The 20,307-nt window shown below is 33.4% G+C and overlaps 1 protein-coding gene across 1 annotated transcript in view; it reads left to right on the top strand.

Moving 5' to 3' along the window:
* Nucleotides 1-20,307, top strand: part of SEMA3C (semaphorin 3C) — a 184,929-nt gene that overhangs the window by 141,426 nt on the left and 23,196 nt on the right. Inside the window, exons 13-14 of the mRNA XM_068550451.1 lie at nt 15,140-15,228; nt 18,228-18,269. Of these exons, the coding sequence (XP_068406552.1) occupies nt 15,140-15,228; nt 18,228-18,269 (131 nt within the window). The remainder of the gene's footprint in view (nt 1-15,139; nt 15,229-18,227; nt 18,270-20,307) is intronic.

Genomic DNA, 20,307 nt, shown 5'->3' with positions numbered 1-20,307 from the left:
CCAAAATGTCTTATGCACTCACCAAAACACATATATCTAATTTGCAGGTTTCTATTTACTTAAAATAGATTTTGCATATTCAGTAGATAGATATGGAGGATTTCAGAATATCACACAAGGAGATAGTGCCTCTCAGCAGGAGAGATGGCAACGATATGCTCTTTATCACTAGTTCTTTTACTATTTAATCACTAATATAAAACAACTACAGTCAAACCTAATCCGTATGTTGCCTTCATTTAACCCCTTACTCTTATATGAATGTAAGAAAATTTTCTAGCCTAAAGACATTAATTTATGAAGTCTTCTGTCTGCATCTTAAGAAGAAATAACCACACTCTGTTCTTGGTCTTGATGTGCTGCCAAGCTTCCCTGAAGCGGACTTGGCAGCCTTTGTCCCCAGGAGAAAATCTCACAGCCCACTACCCAGCCAGACCAGGCCCTCTCTATGTGACTGCCCAAAGGAGGTGCATAGCCAGGTGTCAGTTGTGAGGGTGGTCTTTGTGGGAAGCCAGTTTTTTAAAACAGTTTTATGGAACTGAGAAAAGTTCAAATTGTCAAAAATGGAAAGAAAGGTTTCGTTGTAGAATATGAAGTGTAGTGTAAATTGAACCAAAAAGATTTGAAACTGGATTTTCTGAGGTAAGTCATAAATGTTTTACTTAGTTTAGAGTCATAAATGTTTTACTTAGTTGTATGCTTATTTTTCTCTTTCACTAATGTGGTCAGCAGAATAAGAGCCCCCCAAAGTCCTAATCCCTGGATCATGGTCTCTCTGCTCAGGGTCCCACAAAGCTGCAGTCAAAGTGTAAACCAGACTGCATTCCTTTCTGGAGTTTAAATTCTCTTCCAAACTCACATGGTTTTGGGAAAAATTAAGTTCCTTCCTGATGCAAGAATGAGGCCCTGCAGTTCCCTGCCATTGGCCATTCAAAACATGATTGTTTGCTCCTTCGTTCTGCTAACACGGGGTCTCATACAATGGAGCATAATCATGGGATTGACATACCATCAATTTAGCTTTATTCTTTGGCCTAGAAGCAAATCACACATCCACTTACACTCAAGGGGAGAAGTTATACAAGGGCATGACTTAGTAGGGTTCACCTTAGCATAGGTCAGTCACTGCCCAGATACACTTAAATAGATCTCTTTGGCATTGGTGGGGAGGATACATTACAGCCTGAGAAAAGAAGGCCAGTTAGAGACTTTTGTTTTTTATAGACAAGAACTGATGAGAGCCTAAATTAAAACAGGTATTAGAAGTCAGAGATTGAGAGAGATTATCAAGAGGTATTTAGGAAGAGGAAAGGACCTGATGATAACAAATTGATGAGGGAAGGGTAGGCAGATGAAGAAAAGTGTTTTGTAGATTTATGGTCTGGCAAGGGGGTGAAAAGAAGTACCATTCACTGATCAAGGGAATATAGAATCAGCAAGCAGATTTGGGAAGTAATGAATTCCTTCTGAAGAGCACACCTGTCTTTTCCTATGACCTGTTATGATTAGAAGCTGAATTTACCACCTAAAATACACTATCTCGTTAAAACCTCATAGCATCCCAATGAGGTAGAATCATTATCCCCATTTTACAACTGTGTAAACCGAGCTTATGTTTGTGAAGCTATTAGAAAGAGTAATTAAATTCCAACCCAGGTCTGTCTCACACTGAGTTAAAGATTTTGTGGACCATTCAGATGGATAAGTCAAAGAGGGTGTTGTTGTAGATACACTTCAGCAGAGAGGGCTGTGCTAGAGATGTAGATATAGGAGTCATTAGCATTGTAGGACTTAGCTGAATCCATGACAATTCTTGAGGTCAGTCTAGGAACTATACAGATAAGGATTTAACTCTGGGGAGCTCATTTAAACGGTAGGAAAATACAGAGTATTTACTAAGAAAATGGAGAAAAAGTGACCATGAAAGTAACAGGAGAATAAGAGGAAATAATATCATGGTGACCTGGAGAGAAGAGAATAGCAGGCAGGAAAGAAGCCGTGGTCGAGATCATCAGATGTAGCACAGTTATGTCTGACTGCCCTTGCAATACGTTCCTTTCCTCATTAGCCTGTCTTCTTGAAGACCAGTGAAGTTTGAGAGGAGAACAACCATTCCAGTGGAAAGAATGAGTTGTGAACAGAAGGCAGTAAGAAGGCGTTAGCATGAGCAAGTCCATGGTGGATTGAGAGATGACTAAATGAAGAGGGGAAAGCTCCTCTTTACCCAAGCACCCAGAAACATAGGTAAATGTTCCAAGTCAGCTTCTGTATGTGCTTTAATTTTTGCAAATTAATGCAGAACAGCCTATCTTATGGTAAAAATGGTGCAGAAAATAATTAATGACCATAAAATTCATTAATCTCAGATGAGTAATTCTTTCCCCAAATGATAAAGGATTAAGTAGAAAGAGTTAGCTCCAATTTTGCATCTTTGGAAATTTGGTTATTTCATCCTGTGTAGAATCAGTAAAACTTTATATAGGACATGCATCTGCATGTAAGTCTGTTTGTTTTAAATTGAGATGTAAATAAAACATTCATGATATAATGCAATGGAGGATAATGAAACATGATATGTACCTTTTGGTAATTTACAAAATCCTAAAACATTAATTTTAGTGATTCCTGAGACCCTATTTGAGTATTATTTTTAGCTGTATCACCAGGAAATAGCTACAGTAATCTATATGTTGATGGATTATCCCTTGGTCTAATACTGTTAGATATTTTTCAAAATCATTACAGGGAAAATTAGCTTCTAGAACCAGAACATATTATATTGTAACTTAATTAAACACATTTTGATACATTAGATATTTTTCATGAGGACAGAAACCTTAGTTGAATAAATAATTAAGTCAACTTTTTAAAATGGCACATTTTGCTGTATTCTGATTTTTTGGTAAGCCCCAACTAAGTCAAAGCTTATAATTTAGTCACTCCTTATAAAATTGCCAGTTTACTAAGATTGTTGGCCTTAAAAGTTTGCCCCAGAAGTCTACTTCTTGATTAGCTTATCTAGATATGTAACTCCAAAACTTTCTACAGCAGTAATGGATACAAGCGTGTGTGTGCTTACCTGTAAAATCCTAGGTCCTACATATGGCAGTGTGAAATGGGAAATTAAAATTTCCAGAGATATTCTCATAATGATCAATTCTAATTTTGTTTGGGATTTCTCCAAAACCTTGTTAAAAACAGAATAACTTGTTAGAATAGTATAATAAGTTATTCTTGGATAAATTCTAGGCTGAGGGTTAGGGAACATGCTTTAACTTCAAAAGATGTATGTTTAAATTCTGCTCTGTATCATCTACCAGTTATATGACCTGGAGCAAATTATATAACATCTCTAAGCCTGGTTTTCTTAATTGTACCTACTTTATGGATGTATTTTAAAGATTAAATGAGATGATGTGTATAAAACCTTGAATGTACTGCCTAGAAATTAGTAAGCATTCAACAGGTACATATACACATGTATCTATACAGTAGATACATATTTATTGACATCAATCATACATATCTATGAATATAAATATGCATATATATAAGTATATTTGTGCATACATAAATATTTTTGAATTTCTATTGCAAATCCTGATACTATTCTATTCACCAAAAATAAGCAGTGAAAAAAATACGCAAGTGTGTCTCTTTTTATAAAATTCATATTCTTGTGGGAGGAAACAGGCAATGAATAATATGTGCATAATTATTTTACAGCATTAGTTAAATTTGAGTACACTGTATTAGGAAAAGCAGAAAGGAAACAAAACCTTTAATGACAGACCATAGATGAATTTGCCTGTAATAAATGAGAGGCATTTCTTTTGTTTGGAAATTATAGATAAAAGTAAAGTGCTGGTATATAAGAACAGTAAGTAATTTATGTAACAGGTAAAGAGTGACAATAAGGAATGACAATTTCAGAACACTAAGAGAAAAATTATACTCTCTGTAGAGTTTACAAAGAAGGTTCCCGTAGACTTTTGCCTTTGATCTTGAACAGCCTTGTCGGGTACGTAAAGCAAATACTATATCCACATTTTATAGAGAAATAAAAAGGCTTACAGGAGGCAGATTTGCTCAAGTTTACACCATTTTCAAATATAAAACCAGAATGGATAAGAATAGAGGACACTATTGTAGGTTTGGGGAAATAGATGTATTTTTTTTCAGTAGTGGTGTGGGAACTGCCATTCACTGGGCTGTTAATAAGCAATGCTTATCTACTCCTGAGAGCTAACTGCAAAAAGAGAACCATCATAGAGCGCAGTTATACGTGTACTCAGCGTTCAGCATATGGTGAAACAGTACTAATTGGTTGTATTCCTTCTAATGTAACTGATGTTAGGCAGACTCAATAGCAGTGTCCTGAATTATACAGTAGCTTTAGTTTACTTCTGAATACTTACATTCTACTTTATCTTTTTAGTAATAACCAGAACATTATTTTGATCTATAGTTTTACTTAATTATATCTCTTAAATTATTATTTTTTTATTGCTTGAGCTAAATATTTTTTAATCAAGAAAATGGATGAACAAAAAAAAGAAAAAGAAAAAAAAGGAATCCTAGTTTGTATTCCCTAATTTGAAACCAAATGTATTTCAGCATTAAGAAGTATGTGAATAGGACAAGGTAATGTGTACATATATATTAGATAAAATGGCTTGTAGAACCTTGGATCACAGTGAAATGCACAGTACTATTTCTACAGTGAAACATAGAAATCTTCAAACCAAGTGTAATAAATAAAGACCATAAATAGCCTTAAGTAAGTGCAGGTCAAATTTTGTGACCAAAGGAGTTCAAGTCAGGGCAGATTTTAACCACCAAAGCACTTAAAGAAAAAAAAAAAAAAAAACTTTTGAAATTTAGAGTTGCAGAAAAAAGATTATAAGCCCATATTAAAAATTTAGTGTAACCCACTACTTATACAGAGGGATTATACTATATATACTAATTATTTTTTTACTCTGTAAGATATCACAAATAGCTCTGCTTGGCATATTTGGGAGAGAAGAGAGGGATATTTTATTTTACTGTCACGTAAGATTCTCATAAATATTATTACTTACATTTTGTTACAGATTTATTGGTTCACAAAACTGAAAAACACAGTTGTAGAATGGTTTTACATGTTGTTTGGCCAGGACCCCAGCTTCTTTCTTTGGAGTTTTTGGCTCTGTCCTCCTTAGCAGGGAGCAGAGATCAGCTTTGTTCTTAGGTTAACTTTTCTCATGTTTGCAAATGGCTGCAGAAGTTCCAAAACATATCTACAGACCAATCAGCCCTAATGGAAAGAGGTCATATCTGATTCTCTTTATTCTTCCTATAAACCTGTTTCTATTTTGTATTACTTCCATTGACTAAAAGACATCCTTTAGCATTTCTTCAAATGAAGGGGGTCTGCAGGCAACAAAATTTCCCAGCTTTTATTTATCTAAAAAATGATTGATTTCATCTTACTATTTAAAGAATATTTTCAATGGGTATTAAATTTTGGGTTAACTCTTTTTTTCTTTCAGTATTTAAAAAAAGGTTACTCCGTTATCTTCCGCCTCCATTGTTTGTAATAAAAAGTCAGCAATAATTATATTCCTTGCTCTCATGACATAATGTCTTTTTTTCTCTGGCTGCTTTCAAAGTTTTCTTTCTATAAGTTTTGTTTTCAGCGATTTAAATATAATGTGCCTAGGCATGGCTCTTTTTATATCTATTTAGCTAGGGTCTCACAGAATTCCTAGATCTACAACATATTATTTTTCACTAAATTTGGGATATTTTCGGCCATTATTTCTTCATATAGTTTTTTCTTCCCCAGTCTCTCCTTATTCTCCTTTCAGAACTCTAATTACACATATATTAGACCATTCAGTAATGTCAGGCATGCCCAAAAGACTCTGTTTATCTTCTTCAATTTTTTTCTCTATGTTCTCGCAACTGGATAATTTCTATTGATCTGGCTTCAAGTTCACTGACTTTCTTCTTTCAACCCCGATCTGCTATTGTCTGTAAAAGTGATATTTTATCTTAGTTATTATAGTTTAGTTCTAAAATATCCATTTGACTTTTTATAGTTTTTATTTCTTTGCTGAATTTTTCTTGTCTGTTCATTCATTAAGACCATAACTTCTTTTCATTTCTGATTCCCTTTTAATTTTTTGAACATAGTTATAATAGCTATAATAGCTGCTTTAAAGTTGCTGCTTGCTAAGTTCAACATCTTGGATAATTTTAACTTCTTTTTCTTCCTGAAGACTAACCACTCATGCATTCATTCCTCTTCTCTCCCTCTCTCTCTCTCTCTCTCCACATACAATAATTTTTGTTGCTGTTGATACTGGACATTGTAGATAATACCTTGCCTTTAGGTTCAAGCAGTCAATTATTAGTTGATCACCTTGAATTTGTTTAGACTTGCTTTACTCTCTGTTAAAATTCTTGTGCTCAAGCACTCTAATTTAGCAGGACTCAAACTCCAAACTCTCTCCCTTGTATCTCTTGTCAGATCTTGGTTACAAGTTGTGTTAGGGCAGACCTAAAGTAGTTCTTAACTCTAGAATGTGGCACTTACTCTTATAGGGTCAGCCTTCTTGTGTCAGCTGGATGCCAGGATTTTTAACAAGGTATTAATGCAATCTGTCTACTCTAATAGAGCCAGAACTCCAATTTAAACCAGGATTGCTCTTCTCCAGAGCTGCTGCACCCATAATTTGTCTGTTCCATACTCCCAATAGGAGTTGCAATCTGTTAAGCCTTGGGAGTGTCATCCTGCAAATGTATAGCCCAGGAATCAGCCATAGACCCACAGGGGATTTTCACATGGCCTTCTAGAACCCCTTTTCTGGACACCTCCCTTTCTCTGATACCATGTGCCACAGAATTAATTTGCTTCTGCTGCCCTAAATTCTCATACCTGCCTTCTCATCTCAGTGGGACTACTCTGCACTACTTGGACACCTGCTCTCTGCACCTCTGTTGAGAAATTGTTCCCAGGCAGAAAGTGGGGTAATCATGAAGACCACCTTGTGAAGTTTTTCTTCTTTTAGTCTTGTACTGTCTGTTATCCATTACCTAGAAAGAATTGTCTCATATAACTCATCCAGTTTTACAGTTGTTTCTTGCAAAAAGGATATTCTAGTATCAGTTACTGCATCATGACCAACTGCCATATTGCCCTCCAGAAAGATTTTTCAGAATGCATTTCTACCAAAAGTATATGAAAATACCTATTTCTTTATCTCCATACCAGCTCTAGGTTTAACTATTTTAATGTTTGGAGATTAAGTGGGTATTTTTGTAATTTCATATGTATATGTATATACACTTTTTAGATATATATACTTTTTTCATACATGCACACTTTTACATACAAATCATATACACTATGATTTTCAAAATACCTGAAACTTTTTATTATCAATTTGCTTGGGGACTCTCCCAGAGTATTTTAGTACATTCCAAATAAGTCATTAATTTTATATATTCATAGAAAATATGTTATTTTAGCTGAACTTAGGCAGAAAAAAATAAAAAATCAATAGATATTTTAAAATGAATTTAGTAGCTTCTTCTTTGACAAATACAGACAACTACCAAGAAATGAAATAGCTTAGAAAGAAGTACATGTTCATCTTTTGTGATTTTCAAATGTTTGAGCAGATATATAGTTATTTTGTAAAGCTTATTTAAAATTAGCACTTTTAAAAATTATAAATCTGTGATCTGACATGGGAATCAACATCAAAATTTTTTGGAAACTCCCTAATTTTTTGAGTGAGGTGGATTGAACACCACACTTTGAGAAACTATTTGTATAATAGAACATGGTATCTAAAAGAGCATGGGTGGTAGGTGCTTGGGAGTCAAATGAAATTAATGGTATCAGCAAATAAACTTGAAAGTCACTGAATACTATATTTTCCTCACAATGTGGAAAAGTATTTTAACAGTTCTGAAAGGTTCTGCAGTAAAGAGCAAAGAAACCTATTTAACTTAGGTTAATCTAGTACTATCCAAATTTATTTAACCCTACAAACTTTTTAACATTATCACACTCAGGGAGAGGCTGAATAGATAGCATTTGTTGATACTGTCTTTCCAAGGACCTCCCTTCAAATAGAGATACTTGAGATGCCTTTGATGACCAACTAGGGCTCTAACTGCCCAAGGGCTGAAGCTGCAGGTGTCAACATCACAGCATTTAGATAACCTACTGAGTGTGAAAAGCTCCGCTAAGTGTGAGAAATTGTGCTAAATGACCTAGTTTAGAAATATATATACATATATATATATATATATATATATATATATATAGTAAAGGGGGTCATACATGAATAGAATTGCCACCTCTTAAAGGTGTATTCAGTAAACTACTAATAAAGATTTTATAAACTTATGATTCAGTTTTATTCTCAAATTTTAAAAAATATTATTAAAAGAATGTAGCAGCAGTTTGATAAACTAACAGGATAAAGAAATCTATTATGAATATATATTTTAACTAACATGAACTAAAGCAGCCAATTGGTAAGGTCTAATTACAGAAACTAACAATGTAAGGTATCTAGTCATTTCATTCTTCCCTATATTATCTATAAAGCTTTCATTTGCCAAACAGAGCTTTTGCAGTTCTTTTTTGGCTTTATAATATATTTCTTAATTTTAATAAACAAATTGGTGCAGAAAACTATAATTAAAAAAGTATTGTTATTTAACAAATAAAGTGATTTTATCTTAGATAATACTAATTTTAATTAATAAACACTAGAACTGATTTTCCTGCAATAATTAACCTCTGAAGTCATGCATAGGACTGCTTAGGTTGACATTTAGAGACACTATAGTGAAGATTGAGAAAAAGGAGGAAACAGTTAAGTATATGACTTTGGAATTTGTATGTTTGTCTTTACTAAATTGAATGAAGTCCCTCCTTAGCTGGTACAAATTGCTAGCTTTAATTACCAACACCTAGAATAAGATTGGCTACGTAATTTGCAGGGCCTTCTACAAAATGAAAATTCATGGCTTCTTGTTTAAAATTATTAAGAATTTCAAGGAAGTGACAACAGAGCATTAAACTAAATATGAACCCTTCTGACCACAGAAATATGTGTGACTGAACAAGTCTAACATCCATGAAGCCAACCCTGACTGGAATATTTTTACAGAATAACAACCAGGGGTAAGGGACTGACTAAATCTGATTAAGGAGGCAATGTTCTCCCAAATCCCCGGGCAGCCAGAAGCCCAGGGGCAAGCAGACAGCTTGGCAGAGCAGTCTCTAGGGAAACCTCCAAGGACTAGTTTAGGGGAGACTCAGTAGACAGATACACATACACTGTTCAAAATAACCTGTACGTAATGAGTTATGTTTGATCACTTGTTTATACTGTGCTATAAATGCAAGCTGTTCTCTCATCTGGAGACAGTGGTAAGGTTTAAGGATAGTATTGCTATGATCTGTTGTACTAGAAAGAAAAAGAACACCTAGATGTTATAAAATATATAATACAGGAAAGAAGTTTGTCTGGGGAATTTTCTTTAAAGATTCAATGAAGTAGAAGAAAATTAAGAGCACTAATATGGGTTGGTGAGTCTACTATGCTATCATTGTATATAAATTTACATTATGCAAATCACTTGTAAGACGTGTCTTGCTTGATTCATGTCACAATGCTTTAATGTATTCAAGGCATGCCTATTATGTATATCTCATAGATAAGAAAATTAGGGTTCAGAAAAAATAGTGACTCCAATAATGTCAAAAGTTTAGTAAGTGGTTGAGCTACAAATAAAAAATAATTTGCACTTATTGAGGGTATACTATGCACTAGACATCATACTAAGCAATTTCCAAGTATTATTCATTTAGATTTATTAGTCAGAACTCTTTCAACTGAAAGTGACCATAAGCTTTACTTAAACTAGTTAAAGAATAATAATTTTTTTTGTGTGTTCAACTGGGAAATGCAGGAGGCAGCCTCAGATATAGCTGAATTAGTGCTAATGGGATGTTTTCAGAATTTATCTTACCAACTTTCAGCTCTGCCTTCCACTTTGTTTATTCTCAAATGGAGTCTGTGCATGTGGTAGCAGGGATGGCCTCAGCACCTCCAAATTTACAAGTCTTTAACAGTCCTGATCTCAGAAAGAAAGAGGCTCCCACCTATCTAATTCCCAAGGAGGGCTAGGCCCTGACTTGTTTCTATGCCCACTCCTGCATGAATCATAGGGGCAAAGAGATGTTCTAATTGCACAGGCCTAAGTCATGGCATCTCCCTGGGGCTGAAAGAGAGATACTCCACTCCTTAACCATGTAGACTGAGAATGAGAGAGGTGTTGTTTCCAAAAGATGTCTCAGGGTGTTATTACCAAGAAAGGGGAGGTGATTCTAGGTAGACCTTAGTAACAGATATCCATTACAAAAGTTAAGATTATTATTTACATTTGCACACAAGCAAACTGTAACTATATTGTAGGCAAGGTGCTTTTCCCAAGGAAACATAAGCTATATCCCAATTCTGCAGAACAAAAGCAAAAAGAATTTATGCTGCATATATTCAAGAAATGCCATTCTCACTACCGCCAGAAGGAAGACATTCGATAACTATATTATCATCTTCAAGCTAAAGGGTTCAGAGATGGCTTTATGTAGACATAAGTAATTGGGAATTTTATGGACATTCCGGAATGCATATTTTTCAATGACTAACATTTAGTGGGGACACACTATTCAAAAAACCATAAAAAAAGACACAAAACTGTAAATTCTAGACTGTGAGCTCTTGAGTGCCATGCCCATTTATCTTTGCATTCATACTGGTGATAGTGCCTGACATACTGAAGATACTCAGTAATTTCTTGTTGAACCAATGAGTAAAAATGGGTGGAAGACAACCCAAGTCCTTTTATTTACTTAATAGTGAATGATTCAGCCCAAGGATACCTCAAAAGTATTTTCTATACATGGAACTGAGGTTTTGTGAGTATGTTTTGAAAAGAAACCAAAGGTGTCTACTGTGACTGCATTTTGAGAGAAATTTTCCCATTAACATGGGCCAACTTAAGGAGCAGCCATGGGTGATATCATATATATTGGCTCCTTCCTGGTGCCATAACTGATTGAAATGACACATTAGCACTTGACAACTGATCTATCCACCAAGCAACAGTTTACAGTGTGCCTTCATCAAGACTAAATTGGACCAAATTAAATCTGCCTCTTGAGAATCTGAACTGGAGATTGTGGGAGTCTGGCAGTTTGTAAGAGGAGCAGAAATATAAAGACATCTAGAGTGGAGCCTTGTAAATGTGTACACTACAGTTGGGATCTCTGTTTATGAGGTTCCAAGTGCTAGAGATCCTGACCAATCACCTAAGTTGTTGATCAACTAGAACTCCTGCTTTTAAATAGTCCCATCTCAGTGAGGTCTACATTGTGGTAAAACAACTACATAGTCATGTATAATTCTGAGCACCACATTTTAAGTAGGATAATCCCAAACTGCAAGGTGTTCAGAGAAAGGCAGGTAAAAGTATCTGATTTTGAATTTGAATAAGATATACTTGAACAGAGTGATCATGCTTAGACCAGAGAAACAGAGTATGGAGGGTATAAAGATATACTTGGAGAGATGTGAAAAAGAGATTGAGTACTATATATTCTTGGCAGCTGTAGAAGAAAGGCCAATGAATAAAATAAACAGGGAGGTAGAGCTATTTGCATTCAACTAAAGAAGAATTTTCCAGCCTTTTGCTAACTTGTGAAAAACTGATCTTGGATAATAAAATTGTAGTGATAAGATATTGTAGATGAGGTTTCATTGGATAATTAGAGATTCTTCAATTTAAAGAAAGTATCATTGTCCAGTTTTATAGAAACTTTCTTTTTTTTAGAAAACTCGGCTAATTGTCGGAGGTGGACTTACCAGAAACTTTAGAGTTCCTCATTTGTAATTGTTTGGGAAAGGTCCAAACAACTCTGTTTTTGTGTTTATGTATTATTTTACTTAAAGAAGACCCCCCCCCCCAAATTATAAAAGTTCAAGGTCTCATAAAATCCGAATTAACAACTTTTAATAGTGATGATTCTCACAAGGATCTAAAGCTATTCCATTCATACTGAATCCACAAATTTGAAAGACTTCTAATTTATGTATAAAAAGCTTTAATATGTAGAATGAGAACAAATATGTTCATTTGTGACACACTGATGAGAATTGAACCAGTGTAATGAAGAACTCTGCAGATATGCTACCTTATAAAGTACCAATTCAAGTCTAAATGTGGAAAAGTAAAGGAATTAAAATGCATATTTACGTTCTTGAAATAATATATTTTTATCATAGATCCAGGCACATAGTAGGCATCCAATAAATATTTGTTTCACTGTGGGGATCTTGCATTTCTATGATTTTATTTAAACTTGATTTTGAGGTAGAAACATTACCAATATTTAAATTTACTTATATTTCTGTAAGAATTTCAGATAAGTTGACGTTTTACTAGGTAGAAAAATATATTTTTTTAACCTTTTAATTTTTTTTTTTTACTTTTTAAAGGGAAATTACTCATCATTACCAACAAAACAAAAAATGACTAAAATAGGAAGGCAAACAATAAATAAAAGTGGTGTTTTATCTTTCATTGCAAGTGAGTCAAAACCAAGTTTTGCATTGTCTCTTTATTAGCCCATTTTTATAGCTGCTCTTTGTGTAATATTTTATAAATGGCATGCATAAAATATGTTTGTTGTGGGCTTTTTCAGAAGAAATGATGATTTATGTAGAATAATGTTCTCATAGTTAGTTAAAACATTAGGTAAAAAAGTAGCCAGTTCTCTCATTTGAGAATACTTAAAATTATTTTCAAAGCTGATAGTTTTATCTTTGGGAACTCCTGAAATCAAGATTTCCTCTCATGCAGCTTTATTTGGGACTACGGTTATACACTGCTTCTGCTCAGTCTCTACTCAAGCAGTGGTCATTGCTGTCATGTAGAATGGCAGTGATCCTTGCAAGCTTCAGCAGGGAACCGTAAAACGCTGTTGTGACTTAAAAAAAGAGTGTGATCGTTATGATAACATGACCTAAAACAAAGATAGTTTTACGTCCTCATCTTTCACCCACCCACTCACACAGACACACCACACACACACACACACACACACACACACACACACACACACAATACCACACAAATCCTGCCCTAGCTGTTATAATGTCAAGCCTTTAATTTTAGGGTTTTTGGTATATTCTATTCCTGTAGAAGTTTACACTGTTCTTTGTGATGAATTGTTCATAGAAAATGGGGAACACCTCCAATCACATTTATCCATTTTCACTTGTGATGTGTCTCTGCACCATATCCCCCAATTTTTTTCACTTCCAATTTATACCTGCATTAATTATCTTCCAAGAAAATAGTACAGATTGGTACAGAGCTAATTCTTAGGAAGCTGAACGGTGAAACAGAGAAACTTCCAAGTTTCTTAAGTACACCTAGAGCCTGGAAATCTTTAGGATTTTTGTTTATTTTTGAGTATGGCTTAAGGAGAGAATTTTAAATTACAGAGCATAGTTTGAAACTTCAAAGATCAGGTACTTGAACTTTGCAATCTCACAAGATTCAAGGATTGTTCTGGCAAAATCTCTGTCATTTTTCTGTATAAAGATTTTTATTATTATTTAGTATGTCTTAATTTTTTAGTTTGTTAGTTGGTAAAATTTTAAAGTAGAGTTTATTTTTTATTAAGAATTATTTTATCTTCCAGTTAGGTTCATAAAATAGAAACGATAAACAATAAATAGGATCTTATATGTTAGAATAATGCTTGCCTGTGTGGTCGCCCAGCTTGAGATGTGAGATTTGAGATTTGTGGTATTGGTATTCATCACTAAATGGTTCCTAGTTGTAAAGTCCTGTACAGCTCAGTTCAAGTTACCTCTTCTTAGCGACATTTCTCAACAGAATTAGAAGATGTTTTAGTATCTGTTGATGATAATGTACCTGTCCAAATTATAAATTCACAGTTACATTCTTATACTTTAACAGAGTGATGACTTGATATTCATGAAGCAGCTCATTAATTATTTTAATAGAAACGTATTTTGGTGAGGAAATATATTTTTACTTTCTCAGATCACTCACAAATTTGCTTTAACCCCACATTGCTAAATTTCAACTAGTTTCTTTTAAACCTCAAATTTAAGTGATTGGTAGAGTGGCATAATTATATGTTTAGAAAATGCTTATGTTACATATGAAACAATCTTAATTAAAAATCTTGACATAAGTAACATTTTCTGTATATAGTACATTTATTTGGGCGTCTCTGTTTTTGGCAATCTGTAATTGAGAAATACAAGTACGTTTTTTATTTGCTTAAGTTTATTCGACCCATCTAATTTTGAAATTTTCCCTATATTTTAAAAATACCCAAAGAAACATTCCCAACTGATAAAGATAATTGTGAAAATCATAGAATTATTCTATGAATAGGTGTCCACATCTGAAATAAAGCCATAGCTATGTTTCTGCTTTGAAAATTATTTTGAATTGTGAGTAAAACATTTTACCAAGTCTAAAATCTCTCACCGCTGCAGATCAAATGTCAATTTCTAGTACTAGTGATTTATTATAAAATTATTATAAAAACTCATTCATAGTAATTTTCTTCTCCAATAATCAAATCATTATGCGTCAATTTTAACAAAAATATGAGAGTGTCACTTTATAATGTTGGTTAGGAGGAGTAATATTCTTAAGGGCCAAACTTAAAGTTATGTATTACTATTTCAAGAATACACACTTGGTTCAGAAACAGAACTTTTGACTTCATAAGACATTTGGACATTCCTTTCTTCTCTCATAATTATGACTGTACCAAATATGTGCAAAATATAAGATGTTCCTATTAATTCCTTTTGAATTTTACATAATCTCAGTTTAAACATATGAGATTTATAATGAAATCGGAATATTGCAAATGGTAATAGCTCAATGTATATAATCTCTTTTTTGATGACTAAGTAATTACATAAACAATATTCTAAATTCTAAGCCAGTAGTAGCCTTATGTCCAAATATCTTTGTTTCCTACATCTCATTGTTTCTTTCTCTGATTTAGATCGAGGTACTGTGCAGAAGGTGGTTGTTCTTCCTTCTAACAGCTCTGCCAGCGGTGAGCTCATTCTGGAGGAGTTGAAAGTCTTTAAGGTTTGAACATCTATTCTATAAGCCTCAGCACACGCATGATAAATGCAATTCTTTAATCTTACAACCACTTGGGGAGGGAAAAAAATTTGATAAAAGATCAAATAAATGAATGTTATAAATTTTTGAGGGTAGGAAACACCAGATAAAATGAGAAATAAAGAAAAGGTATTTTTCTGAAGTAATCTTTTATATTTTAAGTTATCTTAGCATAAAATAATTAGTTTTTTAGCTATCATCACTACTTGAAGAATTTTGGTCATCATTATTTTTAAAAAATGAGTTCTTGTGGTCAAGGTCTAGAAGATTTGCCATGAAAGGGCTTTTATCGTTTGCTTCACAAGCCACCGAGACCCAAATTCTTCCACATTATTGATTGTTAGATAAACTTTCTCATATTTTTTTAGCCAGGAACTTCAAGAAAAACTGCTCTGTTTTCTCTTATTTTATTGATTTCAACTCAAATGTCACTCTAGTTAAATAAAACAAATGTTGTCTCTTAAAACTCCATGTTCTGTCTGAAACTGAGATTGCATTGTATTACTCTCTTTGTCCTTGAATTTGGGATAAAAAGAAAAAAGAAAAAGAAAACACAACAAAAGACAGGCACATAGAGGAAAATTCAGTCCTGTAAGATGTAGCCTACTGAGGGCAGAGTGCCAATTCTTTATGTGTCTGTGAGCCTGGAGAGCAGGTACATTATGTCCTGCAAACCCTTCTCTCCTTAAAATATAGGTCATTGCAGTTTAAGTGGTCCCTCTTACCTGATTTGGAAAGATGGGTAAAGCACAGCCAGAGAATTTCAAAGAAACTTTGGTATGGAATCAATCCTACTGCAAACTTCTATTTCCAACTAAACCAATTAAGAAACAATGGCCAAGGACACCAAAAAACCAGAGTCAGCCTATACTGGAGTAAAAATAGCACTTCAAAGCCCCTGGGAGCAGACTATTGCTAGTCCAGTAAGTTGCCTTGCTTTGTTGAGTGGACTCAGAATGTATTAACTTAATATATATTCCCCCAGTCACTAAAAATATTGGATTTATAAGCACATAAGTGATCAAGATACAATGATATTAGATTTTACTAATACATTTTAAATATGAAGAACTATTTTAAAAATCAAATCAAATAGAGAAACTGAGGAATTCTAGCAATTTCCCAATATGTTATTAAAGTTACAATTTTTAATGCTAGACTAACTTTGGCATAAGGTTCCTTGTGGTTAGTGCATTAAAATTGTGCTCATAAAATATTAACTATGTGCATTCAAGTGCCTTTTCTATGCCTTGCTTTGTAAAGAAATTGTTTCATTGGATTAACCAAAACTGCATTTTACATATAATATATATATATAATATATTTCTTCTCATTCAATTCAATAGGGACAACTTGGATGGCCAAAATAATATAAAGTACATTATTCAGTAGTTTTCTTGAAAATAGCAAAAAGGCCGTATTGCAGCACTTCATTTTTAATTCTGAAATATCTTTTTTGATAATAAGGAAACATTAATTGAGTTTGACACAAACATTAATTGAGTTTGATAATAAGGAAACATTAATTAAGTGAGTTTTACATATGTTCTGTGGAAAGGTCTTAGAAATGTGAGTTATTCTGATCATGTGCTAACTACTTATGGTCTGTTATATGAGTTATGCTGGTGTTAAATCATAAAGAATAAACTCTCAGTGGAAAAACAGAGTCAGTCAAAATGCATATTGGGGGACATCAACCCAAGAGAGACTAAAGAAGTTTGAGCTTCCTTTCGGATGCGTGTGCCAGTGATTGATATGGCTAAATTGAGAGACACAGTTACCAAATACAGTTACTGTCTTCAGCATGGTGTTTGTGTCACATTTTCTGAGGTGAGGTGAAAATAATTGGGTGTGTATGATATACTGTGATGGGGACTTGAGGAAATAGTACATTTAAATTGAAATAAATTCCTTAGCTAAGTGTTACACTGATACACTGCAGGAAACTCAATGTAAAAACCAGGCACTTTGTTTTTAAAGAGCGCAGAACCATAACATATCTTTTAATCCTCTGTTCAGAATATTTTCTGAAAATATGTACAACTTCCCTAAACTTAATTTGAATTGGAGGTACAACTATTAGTAGTTGCCTAGGTGGATATAAATTGCAAAACTTGTTTCGTATGTGTGTGTATTTCTGAATGAATGTCATGATGTGTTGCAACTGAGTATTTAAAGATATCACCATTTTCTCTTTAAAATGTTTGTAGGAACACACAACTCCAGAAAGTGAAATAATTATGGGCACAGTTGACTTTGAGAGCATGTTGCCACTAGACTTATTCAAATAAAACTTCACACATCATTATCAGGTTATCACGAGTCTAATTTTTAATCTTTAAAAGGAACTAATAATGCTTAAGAAGTAAAGTTAAGAATAGAGGAACTTTCAGAAAGGATGACTATTTCAGATAACTCTTAGGTTCTTTCACTAATTCACATTTATCAAAAGAGGACCTTACCTAACAATATTTCTTTGTATTCAACAAAGAGAATAAGTATGGCTCAGGCAAATACTTCTTGACATAGCAACATTTGGCAGGTGAACAATAGTGTCTTATGCAAAGTGCTGTGTTGAGGAGGGGTACCATTCCACAGCCCCCCAGCCCAAGTACCCAGATCCAATCCTGAGTTATGCGCTGTGTTCAATATTCCAAGATACAGTTTTTTCAATTCTCTGCAATTTCTCAAATTTTCATTTTTTTCTAATGACTATATTGATAGATGTGTTATAATTGCCACTTTTTTTAGTTTAGGCATATATTTGTGTAACAAATCTGTCCTTATTCCAAACAGAGGAAATGTACTTTATAGACAATTATTGCTAAACTTTGAAACTCTATGTGCATATAAAGAGAAATGATGATTTCTTGAATTTTAACAGAAACAAGAAAAGTTTTTGAATGTAAAATCTGTTTTAAGGATTATTTGAGCAACTAACAATGTTTTTCTAATTTTTTTAGAATCATGCTCCTATAACAACAATGAAAATTTCATCCAAAAAGGTAAAAACAACCCCATTTTTATTTTCTTTGTATGTAAAAATTTTGCTATTGTGGAAGAATGTATTTTATAATTTCCGAAAATTTAATTTTACTATTAGCAAAATAATTAATACTGTTAATAGTATACCACATACTTAATTTTGATATGGAATTTAGCTTTAGTGGAAGACAAAATAGGCTTAGTTTTGTACAGAAGTTCATCAGAGTAGAATATATATATATATATATATATATATATATGCAGTAAGATATTCCAACATTTGTATATCCTCTATTCTCAAATATTACAGTGTATGAAGCCAACCAAAATAAAAATAATCTTTCTGAAGGAAGAATTTAGCATAATGTTTGGGCTACTGTAGCATCACGAACCGTCTCAGGGACTTGGAATGAGTAATCAATCCTCTTTTGAGTTCCTGTTGCTGTCACATGTTTGAAATATGCAGTGCATTCTTTTATGCTTATTTCTAAGGAAGTGCTATTTTATAGGGTTTACATGTCATTTAAAAAATCTGAATGTCTCAAATCTAAGCCATATCAGGGTTCAGGATCTGGGGAATAAATGTTTTACTATGATTATCAGAAATGTTTGATCTTCTAATTTGTGCCTTCACGCGCAAATACACAATGATCATGGAGAGGAAAAGCCCAATTCCAATCTCTACATGTGCAAAACATGCACCTCTCCAGACGTCAAAGTTGCTATCTCTAAAACAAAAGTTCTAAGGGGCAGAGCAGTATAATCAAAAATGGGTAAGGCTTCAGAATGGGACTGACATGCATTTGAACCCAACATGACCTTAAATTATAAACAAATTATTTTACTTCACTGACCTAAGTTTCTGCCTCTGCAAGGTAATGCTTTCTCACAAATGAGTTAACTTATATAAATTGCTTAAAAGAAAGTGGGTCTTCGGTAACTGCTGTTTGTAAGAGCCTAAGACTTATTTTTCTTGGAATATGGAATAAAGGTTTTATGTGTTGGCATAACTGATGATATAACTTTAGTGTTCTTCACCATATTTGGTCTGTTACAGATAAAGAAGTATTCCATAGTCAGTCTTGTACTCTTTTCACTTGACTAAATTTTATGAAGAAAAATAAATAGGGTACAAGGGAGCTAAAGATCTCATCTGTAAAAATGTTTGTATGGTGCATAACAAACATTTTCCCAAGTAACAAGAAGCCATTTGTCATTTTCCCCAATGTCCTAGGGAGCTGATCCCAAGTCAGAATTGTCTTTGAAGTCAGCATGGAATCCCTTTGTTTACAGTAGTTTAATGGAAGGAGAAAGTATCAGAGCAAGATTCAAAATGGACACAAAACCATTGGTGTGGCATAGTAGTACAGTATACAATTATAGGTTTCAGCTCATAATTCAACTGGTGAACTTGTAATACACAATGTATTCCATTAAATTGCAGTGTACAGCACAAACATACACTGGAAAAACTGAGTATTAAATTTGTTTCAACATCTTATATTGTAGATAATTTAAAATGTTTAATTAAAGCAATTAGATTCAGGGCAAGGTAATGGTTTGATTTGGGGGAGAATTCATTTACACAACTACGTATTGCATTATTTTTTCAGTGTGAAAGAACTACAAATTGCCAATGGTATTTTATATATTTTTAAATTCCACGAATTTAGTACCTTCTCTAATGCTCAAACTAAAAATTTTACTTTTCATTTTATGCTCCTTTATTCTCTAATTTATCCTTGCATTCCATATAGCAGAAAATAGATGAATAAAAAAGATAATTTCTAGAATGGAATTACCTATATCCTTTCCTCAAATAAACAAGTTTCCTTGAAATATTTTAATGAAGCTGATGCATTCACTATATTATTTATTAATGTACTCAATGAACATTTATTTCAAATATTTCTAGAGGAATGATTATTGTCAAAACATGCAGTTGTTTTCTTATAGCTTGAATGTCTCAAATGGGGATCAGTAATTTTCAGCCTATTTTCTGAAAAATTCACTGATCTGAATAAAATAATTTATATTAGACGTGCTAGGCTGAGATGT

This window comes from Eschrichtius robustus, chromosome 8 (assembly GCF_028021215.1).
Source record: "Eschrichtius robustus isolate mEscRob2 chromosome 8, mEscRob2.pri, whole genome shotgun sequence".
Lineage (NCBI taxonomy): Eukaryota > Metazoa > Chordata > Mammalia > Artiodactyla > Eschrichtiidae > Eschrichtius > Eschrichtius robustus.
Note: the sequence above shows the minus strand (reverse complement) of the source record. Positions and strands in the feature narration are given on the sequence as shown.